Source organism: Filicampus tigris, chromosome 16 (genome assembly GCF_054856515.1).
Source record: "Filicampus tigris isolate MCC_2025a chromosome 16, RoL_Ftig_1.0, whole genome shotgun sequence".
NCBI lineage: Eukaryota > Metazoa > Chordata > Actinopteri > Syngnathiformes > Syngnathidae > Filicampus > Filicampus tigris.
The window spans coordinates 12,961,928-12,986,103 of NC_141232.1; the positions used below are offsets into that span (position 1 = coordinate 12,961,928).

Below are 24,176 nucleotides of genomic sequence, written 5' to 3' on the forward strand. Positions count from 1 at the left end.
CATTTATTGTTTGCTACTCTAAACGACTTCCACCTCCAAAGATTAAAAAAAAAAAAAAAAAAATCCCACTCAAACACGGCAAAAGATAAACGAAAACTTTTAGTTTATTTTTCTGCCAGTGTCGTTGACACTCTTGTCAAAAGCGAGCACGAGCTACTGTATGTTTACGGGAATGTAAGAAAATTAGTGCAAACATGCATGTAACACTGTTCAAATCACAGGCACTCCACTTCAAAAATTAAACACAATTTGTACCTACAATAGCAAAGTATGGCAGCGGTCTTTCAGTTCTACAAAAAAAAGAAGCAATGTTATGTTTCGTTCTGTTTATTGACTTGAAACACTGAACGGTACGGAACGTTGTACTATTTAGGTCTCCCCAAGGCTAACGTTCAACACTGTATCATTTTCTTTTCTTATCATCCGAGGCTCTACTCTGTTTTCTCCCTCCATAACTGAAAGATAGACCTTGAAAAGTGTGGCTCACCCAGTTCAAATGTCCGAGTGTCAGAAATGTTTGGAGGTAAAAAGATAATTGAGAGATATATGACATGTTCAACACACAAGATTAAAGTTTTTCTTTTCCTGGGAAGAAACCTTTTCGATAAGTATTGAAACAAGAAAAGCGTGACATTAAAACCACAAAGGGCTGCTGCATTTAAAGCTGCCTTAAACTTAGTAAGAATGAACTGCTACTATTGAAAACAATCCACCCTCACCCATCATTATATATATCTCCGCCACCCCACCCTACTCCCTGTCATTTAATCACTCCCCTTGCCTTTGTATACATTTTACACTCATTACATCAACGCACATGCACACTATATGCCTTTTGTCTCTCTCCATTGTATGCCATCTGTTTCCATGTAGCGTTCGTTGTCTTTTCTCGACACTGTAGTCGCCATAAAACGTTCTCCCTCATTATCCTTATGTGTCATTCTTCCACTTTCGCTTGCATCGGTACCACTCCAATCATTTTGTCTCCCACCCATAAGTGCAGCAAACACAACTCCACCTCTCACCCTCGACTCAAACTACTAAAAGTAAAACAAAATTCTAAAATATTGATGATGACTGTAATGAACGGAAACAGTTATTGCCTGTGAGAAATGTTCAACAATAAACAGCAATGGAATTATGTGTGGGTAATTGATGCTCATGTTGACATTTAATGACACACTTTTTTTGGCGATATGATAATGACATAAAAACAAAATAAAATTATGATAATAGCTTCTCTGCTTTGATGATAGACTGGGTTATGGCTAAAATGCATTAACAAGTCCAACCTTTAATGTTGACAACAATCCATTTTTAAAACAAAATGGGAAAGCACAATGGCCTAATTAGCATGTCACAGCCGAGGTTCCAATCTCGGCTCAAGTCCTAGTGTGGAATTTGCCTGTTCTACCCAGTTTGTGTGGGTTTTCTCCCACATTCCTAAGTATTCATATTAGGCTAACTGAAGGGACCAATTTATCCATTGGTGTGTGTATGAGTGTGAATGGTTGTTTGTTTACATGCCCAGGCTGTGATTGACTGGCAACCAATGCAGGGTGTACCCTGCCTTCTGCCCAAAGTCAGACGGAACAGGCTAGTTCACAAGCGACTCTTATGAGAAGTGGCATAAACAATTAAAGGAAGACTTCATTTGAAACAACAAACAAGATGCAAGATGGTTGTTTTTGAGATATTATATTTTTTTGTTTTTACCGTAATTTTACAGCTATGTTTCAGAAAAAATCCTCCTCTTGCTGCTGAACCTAACTCTTATCAATTAATAAATATTACTAGACTACATATGGTGACGATGATGATGATGATGATTAAAACCTGATGTTCTACAGAAAAAAACCCAAGTGCAGGTCGCAAAAAATGAATCTAGAAAAGTTTACTTGCATCTCTGATGAAAAAAATAGTAAAAAAAAAAATAATAATAAGGTGAACAGTGTTATTGAAAATAACAATCATCATAATAAGAATAATCTGTGATAATGATGATGATGATCAATGATGGTACAAACTATGAGAGTATTTTTGTTTCTACCTGTGAAAGTGACGACCACTGCAAGTCCTTCATTTCGTGTAGAAACGATACTTTTATAGTTAGGTATAGCAACAGTGTCCACAAAATAGATAACAAATTCCACAAATTAGAAACAATTTTCAATATGATAGAATGTCTCGAATATAACATCCGAATGTCTGATTGTTTTGGAGGAGGAAAACATCCAAAACATGCAGGAGAGCGGCCCTCGAGGACCAGAGTTGCCAATCCCTGATAGGTAGGTCTCTCTCTCTTTCTTCCCCCCACCCCCCCCCCCCCCCCTCTCTCTAATGCTCGTAATATGTCCCTTTAAAAAAACGTATTTAAATCTAAACACCATTACTTTTCAAATTATTGGAATTTGTTCTAAATAGTTTTCTAAATTCTATTGTACTGAATTTACTATCCATATCCATTGAGCGCTGACGCTCACCGGAAACATCCAAGACAATTTAGCCGCAGTAAATGGCGAAGAGGAGGCCATCTGCTTACGCGCAGACGATCTTTGGAGACTGGCGGCGAAAGTCGAGTTGTTAGCAAGCTAGGCTAGTTTGCGCCACGAGTGAGAGCGCTCACTTTCGCAGCGGGTATCGCGTCGTGAGGAGGGAGGGGCACAAACAGAAGCTTCTCTGTCACTCACATTGCCGAGCAAGCGCCTTCCAACAATTTCTAGGTACATTTCCAACTCGCTTTGCATTACATTTCCTCGTGTTACTCGTATAGCTGGGCTTTATATCAAGCATTTGTGCGCCCATTACTCGTTGTGCTTCGCGCGGTTGGTGATGGTGCTGAATGTGAATGGAGCTCTTGTTGTGTGCTGCCTGCTCCACGACTTCTCCAAAATGAACTGAAACGCCACATATTGGCGAGTGCATATGATCCGGGTTGATGTGGTGTTTTTTATGATTTCCATTCACCGCAGCTGGACGCGGATGGTGTAGGGATGGAGAGCAGCCTGAGGCATGCCTGTAGTGCAACTTAACCGGTTTTGGAGAGGAAAGCCACATGAAAACAAGTTTCGCCGAGAGTTAATTGTCTTGGTTGCGTCATGAACAACCCGAAACGAAGTCTTAAGCATTAACTGTAATTATTATTAATATATCTTGAAATAGTGGCAGCGCGGTAGAAGACAGACAGCTCCCTTTTCGATCCTATGACGTCACGATGTTAACTGGTCTATTATAGTCGTTTGCTTTTGCCGCCCACCCATTTCGGTCTTTAATAAACACTGACTTGTAATGCGGGCGATCAATTATGAGAGCCGATGACAGGGTTTTCTCAGATGCTTGAAATTCTTGAAAATATTTGATAAACATTTTTCCTCGTTTGCTGTACATTGTGTTCATTTCTCATGCACACAATGGATGCTCCAGATTCGTTTGAGTACAGTGTCCTCAAAATAATTTTAATAACCTGACATTAATTCGTGGATGGTTAAGCTTGATGAATGTTTCAGACAAGTTATTTTTTGCTGGTACTTATTTTTGCAGGTGCAGATCTTGCACCTGTGTCAAGGCACCCTCTGGCCTCTGTTTGACATCTGCCCCTTATCTTGAACAGCATGCAGTTAAAACTATATGGAAACAATGGTTTTTTTTCCCCCCACCAATAAGTAATTGAATCAACATTGACATCTAATGTTGATTCCAAATCATGAACTTTGCACCATTTAATACTGAAACATTTACTGTACGTTCTGAACATAGACAGAACTTCAATAGTATTTCAGTTATCAAGAATATTGAAAAAACATTGCCACTAAGTCATTGAAACAATGTTGAAATTGCGAACATAAAATAACAGAATTTTAATAGTATTTCATTTATCAAGAGTATTAAAACAAAGTTACTGTAAGAGCTCCACTGCAGTGACCAATACGTGTTTGAAGCGAGGTTGAAGAGCTGATGTTGATTCTTCATCATGGTGCACATTGTTTAATAAATGGTAAATGGAGTGTACTTATGGTATATAGCACTTTATCTACACTATACAATGCCCAAAGTGCTTTAAAGGGCTCACATTCACCCATTCACACGTACATTCATACACCAGTGAGTGACTGCTGCCATGCAAGGTGCTGCCAGGCCCACAATAAAGGTTTCTCCCTTATTGGTCTTTATTGATGGGGTCTTGTACTACATCTTCTAGGCTCTGGATCAATTCACGCCAAGCAATGACCTTTTGACTTCTGGTGACCTGCTTGGCTGGATTCCACAATGTTTGCACTTTCCTCCACAATACTAGTTTGGTGGCTTCTCATATGAGAATAAACCTGTTATGTGTGGTTTCGCGGAGTGCTACTTATGTACTGTGTTTTAGTTGTTTTTCTTAGACATATAATGATCTGATAATTGATAACAACCCTATGAAAATGTTATATCACTATTATAGCGACCAAAACTACCAGGGTTGCATTATTAAGATTTTGCAAAAATATAAACAAAAAATGACTGAATATGAAGTTTTTTTTTTAACATGAAAATAAAAATAGCAATCCTAGGCACTTTTTGGATGTTACAAAAAATCCAAAATTAATTTTCATGATGCATTGCATGATCCTATGTAGTGTAAGTGTTTTCTGTCACACATAGTTTAATTAATCTGGTTTATCAGTTTACCAGGCCCCCGTGTTCTGTTAATTGTAACTTAAAGAATAAAGTCAACCCCAAAAATGTCTTTACAGTAATATGTTCTATGCACCTCCACTAGTCTAAACAAAGCATTCTGATTAATATTGCATTTGTGGACTATGAGTTAAGCAGCAAAATGTATCCGTTTTCCATTTTGTCACTTTTGTCAACTGAAAATGACATCACAGTCGCTCTGGGCTCAGGTAACGACCAATCGTGGCTCACCTAATTTCTGAAGCTGAGCCATGATTGGTCGTTACCTGAGCAACTGTGATGTCATTTTCAGTTGACAGCTATAGCAAAATGGCTGCCGCTGAGATGGACAAAAACGGGTGTATTTTGCTATACAGTATTCCATAAATGCAATATTAACCAGATAGCCCTGCTTCAACTAATGGGCCTGCATAGAACATATTCTTGAAAAAAAATGTGTTTGGGTTGATTTCCCTCTTTAATAGACGAATTTCTTCCAAATTGTATGACTTTGGTGTACTTTAGAAAGTCCTCTTCTAAAAATGACTAAAGTTGTTGTTGATAAACGATGTGTCACAAACAAGATATTGGTGCCATCCCACATCATCTTTCTACCGCTTAGGTTATTGAACCACTTTATTTTATGTTTCGCCAACAGCACAGCTCTCGGTCTAATTGCACAAAAGTACTGTAATATATAATTCATGACCACAGAAAGACACTGACGGCTGCATCTAAACATTTGTGCCAAGACGTGGCACTACGATACCCTAATTGACTTGACCGCAGTTTTATGCAATTAGCATAGGACTAAGGATAGGCATGATGCGTTTTTTTTTTTATCATTAAATATTTGCTGATCACTTGAGTTTGATAAATCTAACGTCATTTTAAGTATTAAATGTGTTTGTTACAATTTCAGAAATGTATATACATGAATGAATTAATATTTTATCGTGTGGGCCTCTAGTCATGGCAGAGGCTCACCAGGCTGTGGCATTCCAGTTCACCATAACACCGGAGGGCATCGATCTGCAGCTCTCATATCAGGCACTGAACCAGATCTACCTGTCGGGAGTACGATCGTGGAAAAAGCGCGTCAGCCGCATCAGAGTGAGTAACAGAAAGCTTATATCATTAACATTTACTGTATTTTGCTAACTTCTAAGTTCCTATTGTGGGTCCCCCGTCACATGGACCACCACCTGTGGGATGGGCCAGGAGGGTTGGGGTGCTTATTAAGGCGTGTTGGTGTTGTTGTGACAGCTCATCAGCAAGCCCTGCAGGAGACTGATAACAATTCTGATCATTTCAATCGGGTGTGTTGGAGGAGGAAAATATTTTAGGGATAGGGGCCCTTGAGGATCGGAGTTTGACACCTGTGATGTATGGGAATGCTGTTCGTGTGCAAAGAAAAGCTAAAATACAGGAGAGCCTTACACGCCAAGGTTGTGATGATAATGAGTATTCTCCGCCATGCATGTAGTACTAACAGGCAGGGATGGGCACCGAAAACCCGGAACCGAGTGGAACCGGGTCCATCATTCCGGAACCGTTCAGATTTTAGAATGGCGGTGCTAAGTTTTGATTCCTAGTTAGCCGCGCGGAAGAGCTACAAACAAAGTATGACCGATTTAAAAAAAAAAAAAAAAAAAGTGTGCGCGCAACCACTCAAGCTGCCCCTCCGATCGCTTCATACCGCCCGGCAAGCTTGGGCCGCGGCGGCGACTATGAGCGTGCGCCCGGCCCTTCCCACGGATATCCACAGCGGCGGCAGCAGTCGCCCTTCGCGGGATCGGTGATCCTGCCCGGACCGGCCCGGGTGGCTCATTCGGCTGACGCCTAGCCAATAGAACTGACGCGATGCAGCTTATGACCCAAAAGTCAGAATCGACTAACCGCTTCTAATTACAACATTGAGCCAACAAGTTCAACGCACAAATGGACATATCCAGCTAATAATATTTAGCTTGTGGCATACACAGCTGCAGCATTTACATAAATACTGGACAGACGGAAACATCATATGGTTACAAAGACTGCTTAGATTAGATAGACTTTCCTTGCTTGCCCTTAAAATGCAGCGTTGTGTTTGTCATATATTTTCTTTCTGAAGCAAGACAAGATTAGCCAATCAATTGGTGTTCACTGCATTATTGTATTGTCTTGAACTTCTCAAAAATAAAGCTCTAGTGTAAAATAATACTAAATAATACAATTTTTTAAAATTAAAATTACTATACTGGTTAAAAACAGCCCTTTGAGTAATCCATGGTAAAGTTCACAAATATTAAAAAGTTCATGAAATTGAAGAACAGAGAAGTTCATGTGATTTGTCCAAAAATAACTCCTTTTGTTTTGTTAAGAATCGGAATCGAGAATCGTTAGGAACCGGAATCGAATCAAAGAACCGGAATCGTCCAAATTCAAACGATGCCCAACCCTACTAACAGGTAGTAAATGTTTACAATTGGTTGTGCACTGTGCAGGTGGTTGAAGAGTTTGAGATCCGATTTACCTACTGACTCATGTTTGCGAACACATTTGATGTCTTTTTTTAAAGGCCTTCTAATATTTGAAAAGTTGCATAAATCAAGCATACAAATAATGCGCTTTTTCAATACTAGAAATCTGTGCTGAATAGTATAGTCTTTTACTATTATTTTTTAATATTTCCTTGTATTCTTTTCATCCATGTTAAATGTGCATAAAGTTAGGGAAAGCTCCCAGTATGATGCAGTGCCGCTATAGACTAAAATCACAGTAATAATCAGTGTTTTTTTAATACCTGACAGGGTCGATGAAAATGGAACATTCTTTTTAAAGGCAGAATTGTTATATATGTGGTTCTACATTTGTATTTCCCATAGGAATGAGCTTCTTTTTTTGTCTTTTGTTATTGTTTTTTTAACTGCAGAACCGGGTGATCAAGGGAATGTATCCAGCCAGCCCTTCATCCTGGCTGTTTGTCGTCATTGCCATCCTGGCCACCATGTACATGCGCTCTGATCCTAGCATGGGGCTCATTGCCAAGATACAGCAGCACCTTCCCCTCAGGTAGTTACACACAAATATCAAGAGTGTTTGAAAGTGTTTGTCTTTGCTTTTTGATGATATTCAGTATTTCTTCCTAAAGCGTTTTTCCCTCACTGAGCAATTTGTTTCCTCAAATTCTCTATTAGCATTAGCAGGTTTCTAAATGCAAAATATAGAGATACATTAAAATTGTCCAAATCCTCCAATTCAGCCTCTCAACAGTTATTATTCTCTGGAGTTTGTAGTCCTTCATGAAAGCACACTGATTATCTTTTGTGTTTAATCAAAATAAGACATTTGCAAACATCTGCTTTTACTCCGGAAAACAATGACTGAACCAGGAACTATATCAGTTTCAAAAAGGTTGGTAAGTACAACATCAATCCCTCTTGTGTGATATTGCTTAATTGTTGTTTAGTTGTTTTTTTTTATCAATAAACAATCCCAAATAAATAACAATAATTGGTCAATGAACAATACTCGAGAAAAATGTTTTTGTAATACACTTTAATGCAGGATAAAATTGTATCCGATGAATCAGTGGAATCATCGATAGAATAATCGATTCTAAAAATATTTGATAGTGGCAGTCCTATTATGCACCTTGTTGCATTTCGGCCAAGTAACAGCAATTGAAGTGGCTAATCCACAAACATCCAAGTTCTCTGCACATTTGACTGATGAGTCACAAGTGAGCAATGTGGGTGTGTTTGCAGCACTTGAACTCTGACCGACATCCCAAACAGCCTCTTGACTGACTGACACTCAGTGTTACTGACTGACTGTTGGCATTATGGTCATACACACACACACACACACTTGTCCCATTCTGTTTTAGTAGCATCCATTAGGAAATGACTTTGACACAAAGACCTTACTCCCAAACATGGCTACCATCATAATGACATACAGAGTCCACTGACCTTGTTTGAATATGCAACCGTGTTGCTAATAATCCCTACGTTGTCATTATCCCATCTGACGCAAACCAGATTGCTTTATTTCTCCATGTATACAACACAACACTATTTTGAACCGCTCGGCCACTAAGAATACTGTTATGGTTACACTGTATGTGATATGAAGTTGCTTCCATAGACGATTTCAGCACAATAGTGCATTCGGTAGCAGCATTTCAGATGAATCGACAACAATTTAAAAGTTACATGTTCCAATGGGTGTTTTCCACAGGCTAATTGTTTTAATGAATTACATTTAAAAAGAAACAATTTTGTCGACCGAAAATGACATCACGGTTGCTCAGGTAACAGCCAAGCATGGCTCAGCTTCAGAAAACAGGTGAGCCGTGATTGGTTGTTATCTGAGCCCTTAGCTACTGTGATGTCATTTTTAGTCGACAGCGAGTGACAAAATGGTGGCCCCTGAGATGGATTAAAAATAGATGTTTTTTATTTCTTAACTCGTATTCCACAAACGCAACATTAATCAGAATGCAGTTTTTAGACTGTTGGTGGCGCATACACCATGTTATTGTCAATAAAATGTTTTGGTTGACTTTCCCCTTTAATGAATGAAAAAATGATTTATTTGCCTTGTGTTTTCTCTCTTTCATGCCTTCCTGTCCAGCCTCCACGTGTCTCTCAGCGCTCAGGGCCAGACGATGCTTTCCGCGCTGGTTTTCAGCACACTGCTGTGGCTGTCCCTCATCCTGGCTCTCAGGTTCTGCCTCAAGCTGCTTCTCTCCTACCACCAGTGGATGTTTGAGCAGCACGGTCGAGTTTCCAACACTACCAAAATCTGGGTGGTAAGCCATGCTCCTTGCTATTGCAGCGCCCCTAGATGGCGACTGCGCATCGACTAAAAAGTTGTTTATAATGTGCTAATGATAAAGTGTTGATGCTTTAATTCCTGATATTTCACATTTTTTTCTTGAAACCGTTCCCTATCTGTCACTTTGTTTTTTTTCAGACTCTATTGAGGCTCTTATCTAGCAGGAAGCCTCTACTGTACAGCTATCAAACGTCGCTTCCTCATCTGCCTGTTCCAGCCATAAAGGACACACTGAGCAGGGTGTGTGTACAAACACTAACACATCTTCATTCACAGTCCTCTTATTGATTTGTATGCTACAACAGCCTAAATCGTTCACGTTGTGTTTGTGTCTCAGTACTTGGAGTCAGCACGCCCTCTGTTGGCAGATTCGGAATTCGAACGGATGACAAAACTGGCCTCGGACTTTGAATGCAACCTGGGAAATCGCCTCCAGCGTTACTTAAAACTGAAAGCTCTCTGGGCTACTAACTATGTGGGTAACTTGCCTATCACTCACAAAAACACATGAAAATGGTTTCACACTTGCTACTGTTGATTTGCATTCATCAACTTGATAGAACGTTTCATATGCATTTGAAAATGATTCGGATTTTTCATTGAAATAAGAGGCCTTTTCACATACCGTTGCCAACTGAGAAATTTGTGTAATATCTAATCTAATATTTCCGAGTGTTGTGGAAAGTAAAGCGCAGTCTGGATGGCAGTTTCTTAACTGTATTGTCTTCACCTACCAATTAAATATACTAGAGAAGAAACTGCCACCCATTTAAATGAGTGAATGAAGAAGCTTGGTCAATGTTATTTTTTTTAATTTATTCACTTTATCGGCAGGAAAAAATCCTACTCAAACTTTAATTGGCTGTTTTTCCTTCCAGGTGAGTGACTGGTGGGAGGAATACATTTACCTTCGAAGCCGAGGCCCCATAATGGTCAACAGTAACTACTATGGCATGGTAACCAGCTGCAGTTTTTTGCTAGAACACTAGGGAGAGCCAATTCTTTCTAAATGTACAATATTTGTGTACAGTATAGAAGTGAGACATTTGCTATTGTGAGACACATGCAAAATGTGTAAGATTTTGTAGGTTTCTTATGACATGTTGCATTTTGCTAAAGGATTAAATGGTCTTTGTAGGACGTTTTATAGAATAATCTCATTCGTATTTACCTCTTCTACACATTCTACCATCTATAGTATCTGTGTTCCAAATATAGAATATAGCATGTAAAAATTCAAAGCCATGTGGGGGTACTTTTTCTTCTTTCATTTCCCCACAGGGTATGATAAATCATCATCGGTTGTGAGTTACATGTTTTCCTCACTATGTGTATGTACTTTGCAGGATTTCCTGTATGTTACCCCAACTTCTATACAAGCTGCAAGGGCAGGCAACACAATTACTGCCATGCTCCTCTACCGCCGCAAGGTCAACCGTGAGGAACTCAAACCGGTATGTGGTTTCTCTAGATGAAATGATGTCATTCGATCTGTCTGCCTGCATGTGAGTGAAAGTCACGCATTTGCAATCTGGTGTTATGTAATTTCTGATCTCCAGATTTTTTTTATTTTATTTTTTTTCCCTTGCTGTGATGGAAAAAGGGTTTTTAAAAACAAAATATGCAACATGTTTGTGTTAGAAAACACATAAAGAAAGTTTAATAAATTACTGCGTAAATGTTCCTTCTTGTCTCTATGAATTAGAGCCGTGTTCCCGGTACTGTCATCCCTCTGTGTGCTGCCCAGACTGAAAGGATGTTCAACACAACACGTACTCCGGGAGTTGAGACTGGTAAAACATGCACACTTTTTTGGAACAGCCAGAATGAGCAGGCAAGTGTGTACATGTCGGATTTGGTTTTAATTGAAATAATCCCCTTCACAGATGTTCTTCAGCACTGGCTGGATAGCGAGTTCGTTGCTGTGTACCACAAGGGGCGCTATTTTCGCTTGTGGGTTTACCGGGCTGGCCGTCTGCTCTCTCCCAGGGAGATTGAGTACCAGATTCAGAAGATCCTGGATGACCCTTCAACCCCACAACCTGGAGAAGACAAACTAGGAGCACTTACTGCCGGAGACAGGTAGAAACCACGGACCACAGTTGCTCTTTATAGACGGTGGGCCGAGGCCAAGTAGTATCTGCTTTCGTTTTTGAAAGCGATGATCCCCGGTGAGGGAGGACATGGATCTTTGAAGTTGTGAAGTTTATTGTTTTCGTAATCAGATTTTGTTTGTTGGCACGTTTTCCCAAAATCAAGTTTTAAAGTTTGTTATATTTGCAGGCAACGCAGCAGTCTACTGTGTCAGTTAAAACAATAGTATGCAAAGCTACAAATCATGTGATGTCATTCAGCTGATCTCAGGTGTCGATATGCAACAGCTGTTGGTGAAAATAACATGCAGCTCTGGCTATTCACTTCACATGGCGAAACACACAATGTCACGAGTGAAAAAATTAAATACAATTCAAAAAATGAAAACAAAAAAAGTGTAACCTCTACTTAGCGGAAATTCACTTATTGCTTATTGTAACGTATCACCAGCAAAAAGTAAGGGAACAATGTATCGAGACGATTTTCAATAAACACACAGGAATGGGGGTGTGTGATAATCATAAAAGGATTATTGATAAGTTCATAATAATAATAAGTTCCTGACTTACCTTTACTATGTATGTAACTACAAATAGCAGTTACGTACATTAATACTTACAATTAATTTGTTTGTAAGGTAAAGGTGGTTGATAATGTATTAGAATAAGTTCAGTAAATTTCTGCATTGATAATAAGGATGTAAGAATAATGAGGTACAGTATGAATAAGGGGTGAGAGTAAATTTCACTTTTTTTTTTTTTTTTTTTTTTAATTATTGCAGTACGTGTTTGAAATTTGAAAAAAATGTCTGTGAAGGGAGTTATGGGAAAATCTTTTTCTAAAACATGCATACAATACAGCACTCCATTTCTGTGGTGCTTGCTTCGCAAAAGAGGTTGAACAAGAGTGATGTTAGCTGTCTTTGTGTGGTTCATTTTTATGGCATTATGCACACTGTCAGGACTCAGGAGATTGGCAGGTTGGAAAAAAAATCAATAAAACACTGGCGAAACACGTCGGAAATAAATCATATTTATGTGCAAAGTTCTCAATGACATTTTGAGTTCATCCTTAATGTTACAGAAGACTTGAGTTTTCCAGAGAAAGGATGACAGTAAGGACTGTTCCCAGTCAAGCTTAATAACGAACTTTAACGACTAGATGTTTTCGTTTCATTTTGCCTCTCTGAAAGTGTTAACAGTTGAACATTTGAGCCAACCACTGACTGTAGCCAACCCAGTGACTTCCAAACTAACAAAAAAAGTAAAACAGAACACATTTCGATGCGTGTTATTGGACAACAACTACAACTACGTCATGAATGTCGGACCCCGAGCATACCGTTATATATGCTGTTACTTGTCGCTTGTTTTTACTTTGCTTCCTTTCTCAATCACATCCTCGGTCCTGATATCAATTGAATTCTGTTCAAACTATTATCGTATGCGCTGGGCAGCGACACCTCCCCTGTGTGGAGGCGACCAATTGAGTATAAGAGCAGGAATCGTGTGGGAGGGTGTTAGGCCTTTTTCTACATCTGGCAGAAAAAGGCTCCACAGCTGTGTACTCAGTTCTTTTTGGCATTCATTAAATAGTTCAAGAACGGCGCGGTTAGCACGTCCTGTGTGGAGTTTGCATGTTCTCCCCGTGCCTGCGTGGGTTTTCTCCGGATACTCCGGTTTCCTCCCACGTTTAAAAAACATGATTGGTAGGTTAATTGGCCACTAAATTGTCCCTAGGTGTGATTGTGAGTGCGGATGTTTGTCTCTGTGTGCCCTACGATTGGGTGGCAACCAATTCAGAGTGTCCCCCGCCTACTGCCCGAAGACAGCTGGGATAGGCTCCAGCACTCCCCGCGACCCTTGTGAGGAGAAGCGGTACAGATAATGGATGGATGGATAAATAGTTCAACTGGGAATATGCAGTCTTCTAGTAGTTACTGATAATCCAGCAAGCATTTAAGATAAAAGGACCAATGAGATTCTATCAAGACCTTTGACTCGGAAGCCAAAATTGTATGTAAACATGCTGATTACTGTCTGCAGTATGTTCCTGATTTAATGGAGCGAACACGTACACATCGTGTACCAAATTTCAAGCATAATTAATATTCTGCGGCTTTGCGTTTGGAGACTTAACATTTACAACAGATGTTTTTTTGTGTTTGTTGTTTGGGCAGACATGGGTGTGCATGGGTCACCGTTTTCACAAATTATGCCGCTTCCAATCCCCCCAAAAATCTGAAATTGTGTTAATTGAACCATGTAGGGTAACCCAAACTACCTAGAAAGCAACAATTTATAGCCTGATGTTTTTGAAATAAATATTGACTGCGCATTGCAAAGTTTGTACAGTACAAGCCCTGCTCACAGCACAGATGTGCAGATGTAAACACAACATGTGAAGTAATCAGGTTGTTTCCTCGATTACAGATTATTTGTCACGGTTTACTGCAGATGCAGTTCCTTCCCCCCGCACAATAATAGACGTAGGAGCGCCTTATTTCTCTGTTCATGTATTCCCAGGATTCCTTGGTCTCAGATGAGAAAGCAATACTTCAGCTCCGGCATCAACAAGCGATCTTTAGATGCCATCGAAAAGTCAGCCTTCTTTGTGACCTTGGATGATGAAGAGCAAGGCATGAGGGGAAACGACCCAGCAGGCAATTTGGACCGATATGCCAAGGCGTTGCTCCATGGCAAATGTTACGACAGGTGAGGATAAAACTGAAGAAATGAATGCCGACGAGTAATATTCATCAACAGCACATTATCTTTTGACATGAGGATTAATTTCATTCTTCCTTTTGGCAAAAGTAGTTTGTATGTGTGGCTTTCTCACTTAGGAATAATTACTGTACATTTGCAGTGGTATTTTGAGTGTGCCACATTTTTCAAGTTATGCTTGATCAAATGTATTTAAAAAAAATATATATATATTTTGGTGCTAGCCAAAACTTAACGTACAAGCGAGCTTCAGATACACCGCAGCTAAATCAAAGTGGGGAAAAAAGAGCAATTAAGGTAATTTAATGACACCGGCATGTGGGCAAGGAGAACCTCAAGTGGCAATTTTAGCTGTTTATTGAAAGGGCCAGCAACACAAACATACAAACAAACACACAAATAAGACCCCAACTCACTTGCAGACACGCTGAACTAACAGGGCCCGTTAGCTCCTGAACAACGTTATTTGAGTTAACGATAACAAACGTAATGACTAAAAATAAAATTGAAAAACAAACATTTTTGTAAATAAAATAAAAACATTCAAGTTCAAAATTGCCGCTGTAGTCACACATTCAACTTGTTTTACTTGTTAGTACAGCCGCCAACAGTGCAAGAAGTTGCCAAGCTGTGCAAGTTATTTCGAAATGTTGCGCGGCTCGTGAAGGTTTGGAAACGGAAAGAAGTTTTTCTTTTTTTAACCGCTCCATCAAATGAAGGCCACTGTATCAAATAGCTCCCTGCTACTTCCGATGTCTGACAGGAAGTTGCACGTATGATCGTTTACCCATGTGAACACACAGGAATAAGGTAGATAAAAACAGTTTACCGGTAGTTATTGTCATTCTTCTTAAGGTTTTATTGTGTCGTTTTGCAAAACAGTGAGCGCTATTTTTAAAAAACATTTACTATTAACTAATTGATTATTAATGCCGTAAAGGATTACTGGCATTTGTTGTTTCCGTAAATTGAGTGACGAGATTGGTGAGGAATAAATTAAACTTGTAAATCAACTGTATATCAATATTTTGCAAACCATCCAATTAAATCTTAGTATCAGTAAATCTGTAGAGTTGATTTCGTGAGAGAGCAAAGATTTTACCGTTAGTTTTCCCAAACCTAATCATGTCAAAATGATGTGTGCGTGGCTGTCTCTCTTCTTGTATCTTTCTTGGATTTCCTAGGTGGTATGATAAATCCTTTTCAGTTGTGATCTACAAGAATGGGAAAAATGGACTGAACGCTGAACACTCCTGGGCTGATGCACCAACTGTGGCTCATCTTTGGGAGGTGAGTGTGTATTCCACTCTTTATGTCAGGTAAATGGCTGAAGACTGTTGGTTGGTTGTGGTAAAGAAAAACATGTTGTTGTTTTTTTTTTTTTTTTTTAATTATCTTTATCTACAAAGTAGTTTTCACAGATCCAATTCTCCAATGTGTATACATCTCACAAGCTATTTCACGTCACAATTATCCAAACAAACCTATATTCACAGATCTAATATATCCAGATTTACCAGGACGGATCGTGTTCATTTATATGACAAAATATTGTTGACACTAAACATGTTGAACAGTAACGTCTGGAGTGTACCATATAGTCATCAAAATAGAAGACAACACAACCTATACTCACGCTAATGACGCGTGAGATCATAATGCTACTTGACTTAAAATGCACTTATAGGTGAACCTATAATTTCCCCTTTTCTAAACTTTTGAATCCACTTATTTTCAGTACGCACTAGCCACTGATGCTTTCCATCTGGGATACACTGAGGATGGACACTGCAAGGGTGAAGTGGAACGCTCGTTACCTCACCCCCAGAGGCTTACCTGGGACATCTCGCCAGAGGTATTACTTTTATTACTGTAGAATTACTCTGTATCGTGTGTCATTCTACCTTGACTCATATTCCAATGCCTTTATCTCACTCGCTCGCCCACTCTCCACTCATGTCTAGACAGACACCACCACCAAGTGCACACTTGTGATCCTATCATACATACCTGAATTTTTTTTTCATTCCATCTTCTTATGTGTTTGAACAGGCTTGTAGAACTTTAGTATTAACACGTGTTTGTAAATGGAGTAGTCGAGAGTGGCATGTCAATGCCGCTGTTCTGTGTTTCTTTGCTTTCGTTGCTCCGTGATATTACATCGCTTGACTTACGGATATGAACACCTGAGGGTCCCAAGCTGCGATTCTCAACCGTAACACGCATGCTAACCACTACTCCACTTCGCTGCACATGTTGGCGTAAAGACTTGATTTTTTTGGGGTGATGTTATTAACGCAGAAGTTAAGATTCATAATGAAAAGGTATACTGCTATGGTATCACTGCTTTATTGGTTTTTATACAAACTCCTATATTCAAAAGTTGCCTGCAAAGCAGTTGTCTGAGGGTGTCATTCCGGTTAGAGCGCCCCGAGCTGTGCAGAATAGCCGCACTGGACTATAAGCCGCGGGGCTCAAAATCTAGGAAAAAAGTCACGGCTTATAGTCCGGAAAATACGGTAGTTATAAGTTCCGCTGATTAACCCCAAATAAAGTTCTGCTGTTCTCGTAGCATTTTCTGACATTGTTTTGCTTTGTAACACAATGGTTGCAGGAGCCTCAAGGTTTTTTTTCATTTTTTTTGCCAAGACTGACAGTTATTTGGGTCTGTTAATAATTCCCTCCACCTTGTCTAAGACCTCTGTATTATCTGTAGAAAAAAACGTCTCTAAGGTATAATGCTGCCACCACCATACTGTCATTGTACATTTGGCGTTCTGTTCTTTTGGTGGTGAGCAGTGTTGTTTGCTCCAAACACGCTCTACCTTCATAATCGCGTGTTGAGCAGGGCAAAATCTCGGCGCAGCTGTACGAAACGTCTTACATGCCAATAAAAGGCCAAATTACATGCTTTGCTCAAGTCTCTCTTCTGTCGGGCTTGCAGGTTCAAGCTCAAGTGTGCAGCTCTCTTGCTGTTGCTCAGGCTTTGGCTGACGACGTGGACTGCCATGTCTTCCCCTTCAGAGACTTTGGAAAAGGCCGAATTAAGAAGCTCCGGGTCAGCCCTGATGCGTTCATTCAGATCGCATTACAGTTGGCGTACTACAGGGTAAGGCATGCTGCACTTTTCTCGGGTCTGAAGGTTGTTGTTTTGAGAGGAATTTGGGGGATTATCCACAAGCAACCAAACCAAGGGAAGTGTCTCCGCGCATGCTCTTTAACTCAAAATGTGCTGCCTGTGGCCGAAGCTGAGGTGTTAACTGTTTCAGAAACTGCCGCTGAATATGATTACCTCTGAATAGCTGACATTCAGAAGGTGTTACAAAGCCAACACATTACTAGTTGGAAGAACATCACAACAAAAACATGTTTTGCTTAAGCTACAATGGAAACGATTCACATATTCTACCTTTATAATTGGGGTGCGCATCTATCCACAAAAGACGATTCGATACGATTCTCGGTACGTGGGTTATGATACGATTCAAGGAAGACTCATTTAACCCGTTAGACAGTATTTACAGTTACAGTATTTTTTGATTGTTTCAACCCTTTGTTGTTGAAGGTTGTATCTTCTATAGATGCAGTTAGCATGAAATATATAAAGATAATATGATGAAAATTTTTTACCAAAACAGATATATGCTTATCTTTTGTCCATATTTAAAATGGCATTTTGGTCATACATCTGGTTAGGAAGTGCTTATTGCCCTCCGAAACGCCCCCCCCCCCCATGTAAAACTACGTTTTTAATTTAATTCCATTCCTCAGGATCGTGGCGGTTTCTGTCTGACTTATGAGGCGTCCATGACCCGCCTCTTCAGGGAAGGACGGACGGAGACTGTGCGATCCTGCTCCAACGAAAGCAGTGCCTTTGTAAAGGCTTTGGAGAGTGGAGAGGTTGGTCCTTCATTTTTATTTCTTCTCAAAGAAGTGAAATGAAGGGAAAATAATAAGTTTAATAGGCAATCCAAAATCGGTGTGTCTTATCTTAAATAAAAATGCTGTGAAATATTCCTTGATTTCCTTGCGATTTTATTGTGTCATTCGAGTGAAGTGCGTTTTTGTGTGGATAGACAGCGGAACAATGTCGGCGACTCTTTAGACTGGCTTCAGAGAGACACCAGAATCTTTATCGATTGGCTATGACTGGAGCTGGGATTGACAGACACCTCTTCTGCCTGTACGTCGTCTCGAAATATCTGGGAGTGGAATCACCGTTCCTCAAAGAGGTAAGCTCTGGTTCACCTGGAAAGTAACCAGCTCAACGTGGACACCTACACTTCCACAAATATGTATGACAGTATCCGAATTACTTTTGGAAGTGACTCTTTGGGATTTTCTGTGTATATCATCAAATCAGATCGTGATACTCAACAAATGGAGTGAATCTCCGCATTAGTGTTGTGTGATATAACGATCTATACAGCACATAGGATATAAAACGTCTAAATCGTACAACATAATGGTATATCGTATACTGTATTTTGTGTGTGTGTGGGGTTTTTTCTTGTTGTCTTCCTTTTCATTTTATGTACAGTGTTTACATACATACATACATTAATCAGCATCACAAGACATGGATATGTTTGCACCAGATTTAGCAGACAGATATTTTCCACCTTGTAGTCTATTTTTAGATTTCCCTCGTCGCTATTAAATAGTCGGGGTATGCTTTCTGAATTTTTTCAACCAAACATTTTATCGAAGGCATTTTCTATTGCTACCGATCACGTGACTGTCGCGATAGATATTGATATTGAATTATTGCCCAGCCCTAAGCCATGTAGTAATTTATTAGTGTTTGTGTGTGAAAATTTCCCGATTGACTTTAAAAATGAAAACATTCATTTTGCGCACCAACCGCCAACTCATATCGACCATTGCTAGTCAGCACTTCCAAATATGATGAAGTTGTGGGAAGCATGATATTACTGAGTGTGATGTATAATGATACAGTGATGACTTTTAATACAGCCAGTATGTTGCTAAATAAAATCACCACATATTTTTGGTTTTATTTGGACGTCATGGATCCAGGTCTGCAAAGCACAGAAATTACAAATTCATTTTTGGCGGGGCTGCATTATTTGCTGATTTTTACTATTTGTAGCAGTTCACAGTTCCTGTTCCCCCGACGTATTGCAATGCGTCTCTCTGTTGTTGGATATTTCAGGTTTTGTCTGAGCCTTGGCGCCTCTCCACTAGTCAGACGCCGGTTCAGCAAATGGAGCTGTTCGACTTGAAGAACCACCCTGAATTTGTATCACTAGGCGGAGGATTTGGACCTGTGAGCACCCACATTTTTTTTTTCTTTTTAACTTCTTGCACGATACACTAAGTATACGGTCAGAGGCTGGCTGTACTGTAAATACAAATTATCCCCATGCTGTACACTTAAATGTGCACATCTCACATTTCTCTGTGGTCACATCAGGTGGCTGATGATGGTTATGGCGTTTCTTATATCATCGTGGGCGAAGATATGATCAACTTCCATGTGTCGTGCAAACATTCCTGCAATGAAACTGTAAGTAAAATGTCATTTTTCTTCTTGTTTTGTAACACAATGTTCCATTCAGATGTAGCCCCGAGTTTAAAAAAAAAACATGACACAATTACAAAGCGTCTTTTGTCATACATCTGCTGTCATCACATCTCATGCATGTGCTAGTTCTGTTTTGTGACTTTTGAGGAGGAGTGGCCAAAGTAAGGCCCGCAGCCCTCACAGCCGGCTTTGTTTTTTAATCCGGCCCGTCAAGCAAGCGTATACATTATCTAGCGTTAAGTAATTTCCCAAAATTGTTTCATTAAAATGTTTTGACATATGTCACGTTTTTTTATTCGGATACTGTGTCTCATTAAATCATTGAGTTGTATGTAAATAAGTCTGGAAAATATTTTAAAAATCTATTTTGCATATACATTACTTATTTGTGTCCGCTGATAGTGTAGTGGTACACACGCCTGAGTTGTGTGCGGGCAGCGTGGGATCGATTCCCGCTCAGTGACAGTGTCTATGTGTGCCCTGCGACTGGCTGGCGACCAGTTCGGGGTGTGGTCTGCCTTCGCCCATTGACAGCTGGGATAGGCTCCAGCAACTCACCGCGACCCTATATAGGATAAGCGGTTTGGAAGATGACATGACATGATTACTTATTTGTATTTATTTAAATAAATGATAAGTTATTGCATTATAAATTTTGTTTTATTCATCAAAAGTGAAATACAGTAAATAATTGAATTCTTTTTGCATAAAAATAAACTTACATGTTTTTACATGTATTCATAGTTTCTTATTTATTTGACTAATTTCCAACAAGTGCTCACCTGATTTATTGTAACTGAAAGTATTTTTTTTTTTTTTTTTAACTGAGCTTGTTGTTGTGGTTGGGCACTCTGATTGTTTTTGTGTCTGTACGTACACCGCACAAGGCGCACTTTGCAAAATGTTGATAACTCTTTTTTTTTTTTTTTTTTTTTTTTTTTTTTATAAACTGATTTAAGGATTTCCTGTTTCCATTTTAGACCTCCCACAGGTTTGGAGGCCAAATAAACAAAGCTCTGAAAGACATCATGCGCGTCCTCAGTGCTGACACCAAAACTCCTCCATGTGCCAAAGCCACAGCCCAGCCTCAGCCTAAGAAGAACCTCTGAATACAGTCAAACATGTATGAATATTGCCCTCGCAAACACATGGTGAAGATCCTATTATGGAAGTGACACCAAAAATAAGAAATATATGACACAAGGGAAATGTGATGAGAGAAGATACAAATGAAGCACATTTAAACCTCTGTAAGTGTATGGTGCTTACTCGACTTTTATAGCTGTGAGTCTTAATTACTGTGGCCTTTTTTGTGCACGACAGTTTGGATTTTTACATTTTCCGTTGAAGCTCAATAGTGTGTATCCGTTTTGATTTGTGCAGGAGTGCAGTGACTAGATAGCGAAAGTACTCTGTCATGACATTTAGCTGGTGGCTGTTGGAGAATTTGCCGGAAACCACAGACATGAAAGGACGTCAAGCCAGATATGAAATGTCGCTGCAGCTTCATTTGATGCTTTCCAAGTGCCATGCAATGGTCATTCAATCGTAACAGACTGTCATTTTTGGAGTTACAGGACTGATCAAATCCAACCATGTTCATGGTGAGGAAATGGAAGAGGGATGGGAAGTACAAGATTTTCTTTTATTGTATATGTTTGGTTAATTTTTGATGAGGCTGTGTTTTAGTGTTTTCTTATTGAAGACATTGTAAGGCTATGTTTGGTTCAGCCTCTGTCGGGCTTTACTGCTGTTGCATGAAACACCTCAGGTGTTGAGAATGGTCGACTCTGTCGTTGATTTAGCCAATGCAATGTGCTGAATTTCCTCAAAATAGTGGTCTCCACTTTGATAGATCCGTTCTTTTTTTCACAAGTAGCCAAATTAACCTTAAATATAGCCAACAACCTCACATGGACTTGCTCGGTCAGCAGTATGCTTCTGCGCTTTGTAAATAGTGTGACATCATAACAGCACAGCATGACGGCGTGTGTCCTGACTCACTGAAAATCGCAAAAGAGTTAAGTGCCGTGCAGGGACAGTTCAGTTATCTCTAAGCAAAAAAAGTATTGCATTTTATGAATGGCCCTTTTGGTTTTCACTCCATTATGACTCCAAACATCAAAAAACAACATCTATTTTGACTGATTGTGTAGCCCCTAGCCATCGCTTCCTGGTCTTTAAATAAATCACTAAATGAATGGATCAACTTTGACCTCTCTTCAAGCAAACATTGTGAAAGTCATAGACATGAGGTGGGAACAATTAGCTCTGTCTTAACTGTGCTATATTATTGATAGCAGCCAGTTGTAAAATGAAAAACTAATAAAGTGCAATGTAAAACAGTGAGTAACGTTTCACTGTCGGCCAGTCAATAGCGATGTGACTTTGTTCCAAGATAAACAATCTCCTCTCATCTTGCGTCAGATAAATATTGTTGCCATCTGCAGTTGAGTTAACACATCCAGTTACTAAAATTGGGAAATAATATGCTTGACGTCTGGGACATATTTGTTTTGTTCACGTTTATACAGCGCGGCCAGTTCAGAGTGAGATGCAGCTCAAACTTTCAGCACGAAATTGGCAAAAAGGGCTTCAAAATAAGTGCACTTCCATAGCACAAGGTTGTGGTAAAGCAGGTATTACTCAAGATTTTTTATTTTATTATGATTTTACTAGATATTTTGGAGGCATACAGTCGTGGAAATGATTGACAGTTTGCTGCTGTTAGCATTCATGGGGATGTACTGTGTGCCACCATACGCGTCTCCTTATGTACAGTAAGTCACATTTGCGTTCAAAAATATTTTCCCCAACTGTGATGAACTCCTTCCTCAAGAATGATGTGAGAAGAGAAGAGGGTAATGCACGCATTTTAGGCTTGTGAATGAATGTTTCTGACAACGGTCATGAAAAGTCGTGTGAAATCACATTATTACCCTTTCATACTGGCTTTGGTTAAAATTAGGATCGAGTTATTTCTTTCACATCAGCATCATTGATCATTGATTTTTACTTAACAGCATAGCCTGCCTGGAATTATGTGCTTTGAGCAGTTACATGTTAACTAAAGCTAAACAATTACCTTTTGGGATAAATGTTTAGTTCCTTGTCGTGGTTGTCTTTAATTGGTGGGTTTTGTTCATGTGACTGTTGCATTTACCTTCAAATAATGGGCTGTCCGTTTTTTTATTACTGACTTTATTTCATGCTATTTAAATGTCCACTGTTCACGTTGCGACTTATGCTTTTAAACAAATGGTGATGGAATGTGTCCTGAAATAAAGTAATCCCCGACCTCAAATAAATTAGATTTTTTTTTTTTTATGTGCATGTTTTTATGTTCTATGAATCCCCATGTTGTTCTTGTTTTAACATTTTACGTTTTCTACACCCAAAACAATCCTGGAAGAAATGTGTCTGCAGGGTAAGCTGATCCATGACAGGCAATAGCATTTCACAATCCGATTATGACAATGGAAATCTCCATGAACAATTTTATTAAACCAAACTTAATGGATGGATGGATGTTTACAAAGCACTTTAAATGGCATCATAGCTTTAACAATCACATTCGAAAAGATCAAAGTTAAAATATTCCTTAGTGCTCTCTATCTGTAAAGTGAGAACTACATCGATTGAAAATTAACTAATGATAACATGACTGGGTTAGAAAGGAATCCGCAGGCGGGACTTTTTATCTTCTTCCACCAGCAAAAGCCGACACGCATTTGGAGCCACAGTTTCACTTTGATTGTTGTTTATTGTTTATTGTTTATTATTCGACAGGAAATATGGACATCAAACAGCTGCAGTTCAATCAGAACACTGCAGGTCAGATTCTAACCACAAAAAAAACGGATCAGAACATATTAACCTAGTCCTAAAAGTTTTACACTGGCTCTCTGTCAGCTGTGGAATAGATTTTAAAATGATGCTATAAATCGGTGAAAAGCCTGGCTTATGTCCTGAAAACATTAAGGAAATGTTCATGTAACCCAGTTGGGTTTTGAGGTCAGCAGACTCGAGTTAATTTGTGGAGTCTAGAGTTCAAAGCAAACATGGTGCATCAGCATTCAGCTGTTATGAGGCTCTTCAGAAACTCAGGGAGAATGGCAGTGGGGAAAAAGAAAACAACCACTGAACAATGAGCCCAGAATGAAACTGAGAATGAGGAAAAAGGAAGCAAAACTCAGGGGAAAGGCTAGAGCAGCTACACCATCTTCGGATTGCATCAGTGGCAGGACCTGACATGAACGGTGTTATGACTTCTGCTTGGATGAAGAGTCACTTCTCATTGATAAATTCTCAAGGGCACTTTAATGATT

General features: G+C 39.5%; 1 protein-coding gene across 4 annotated transcripts; it reads left to right on the forward strand.

Annotated features, from left to right (window-relative positions):
* The first annotated feature begins 2,550 nt into the window (after positions 1-2,550).
* Positions 2,551-23,175, forward strand: cpt1a2b (carnitine palmitoyltransferase 1A2b). 4 transcript variants are annotated; one of them, XR_015090056.1, is made up of 19 exons: positions 2,551-2,723; positions 5,624-5,766; positions 7,571-7,710; positions 9,277-9,454; positions 9,619-9,720; positions 9,818-9,955; positions 10,359-10,436; positions 10,827-10,934; positions 11,186-11,562; positions 14,100-14,288; positions 15,485-15,590; positions 16,039-16,155; positions 17,245-17,409; positions 18,072-18,200; positions 18,377-18,532; positions 19,477-19,590; positions 19,738-19,830; positions 20,829-21,098; positions 21,232-23,175. XR_015090056.1 is itself a non-coding variant. In XM_086055022.1 (19 exons), exons 2-18 carry the CDS (start codon positions 5,626-5,628, stop codon positions 20,955-20,957), a joined length of 2,460 nt encoding a protein of 819 aa, XP_085911148.1. In that variant the 5' UTR covers positions 2,551-2,723; positions 5,624-5,625; the 3' UTR covers positions 20,958-20,971; positions 21,232-23,175. The 4 variants fall into 4 exon arrangements, 3 of the variants coding, with proteins under 3 accessions (XP_085911148.1, XP_085911149.1, XP_085911147.1); XM_086055022.1 differs by having other exon boundaries at positions 20,829-20,971; XM_086055023.1 differs by having other exon boundaries at positions 11,186-11,273; positions 11,367-11,562; positions 20,829-23,175.
* The last annotated feature ends 1,001 nt before the right edge of the window (positions 23,176-24,176 follow it).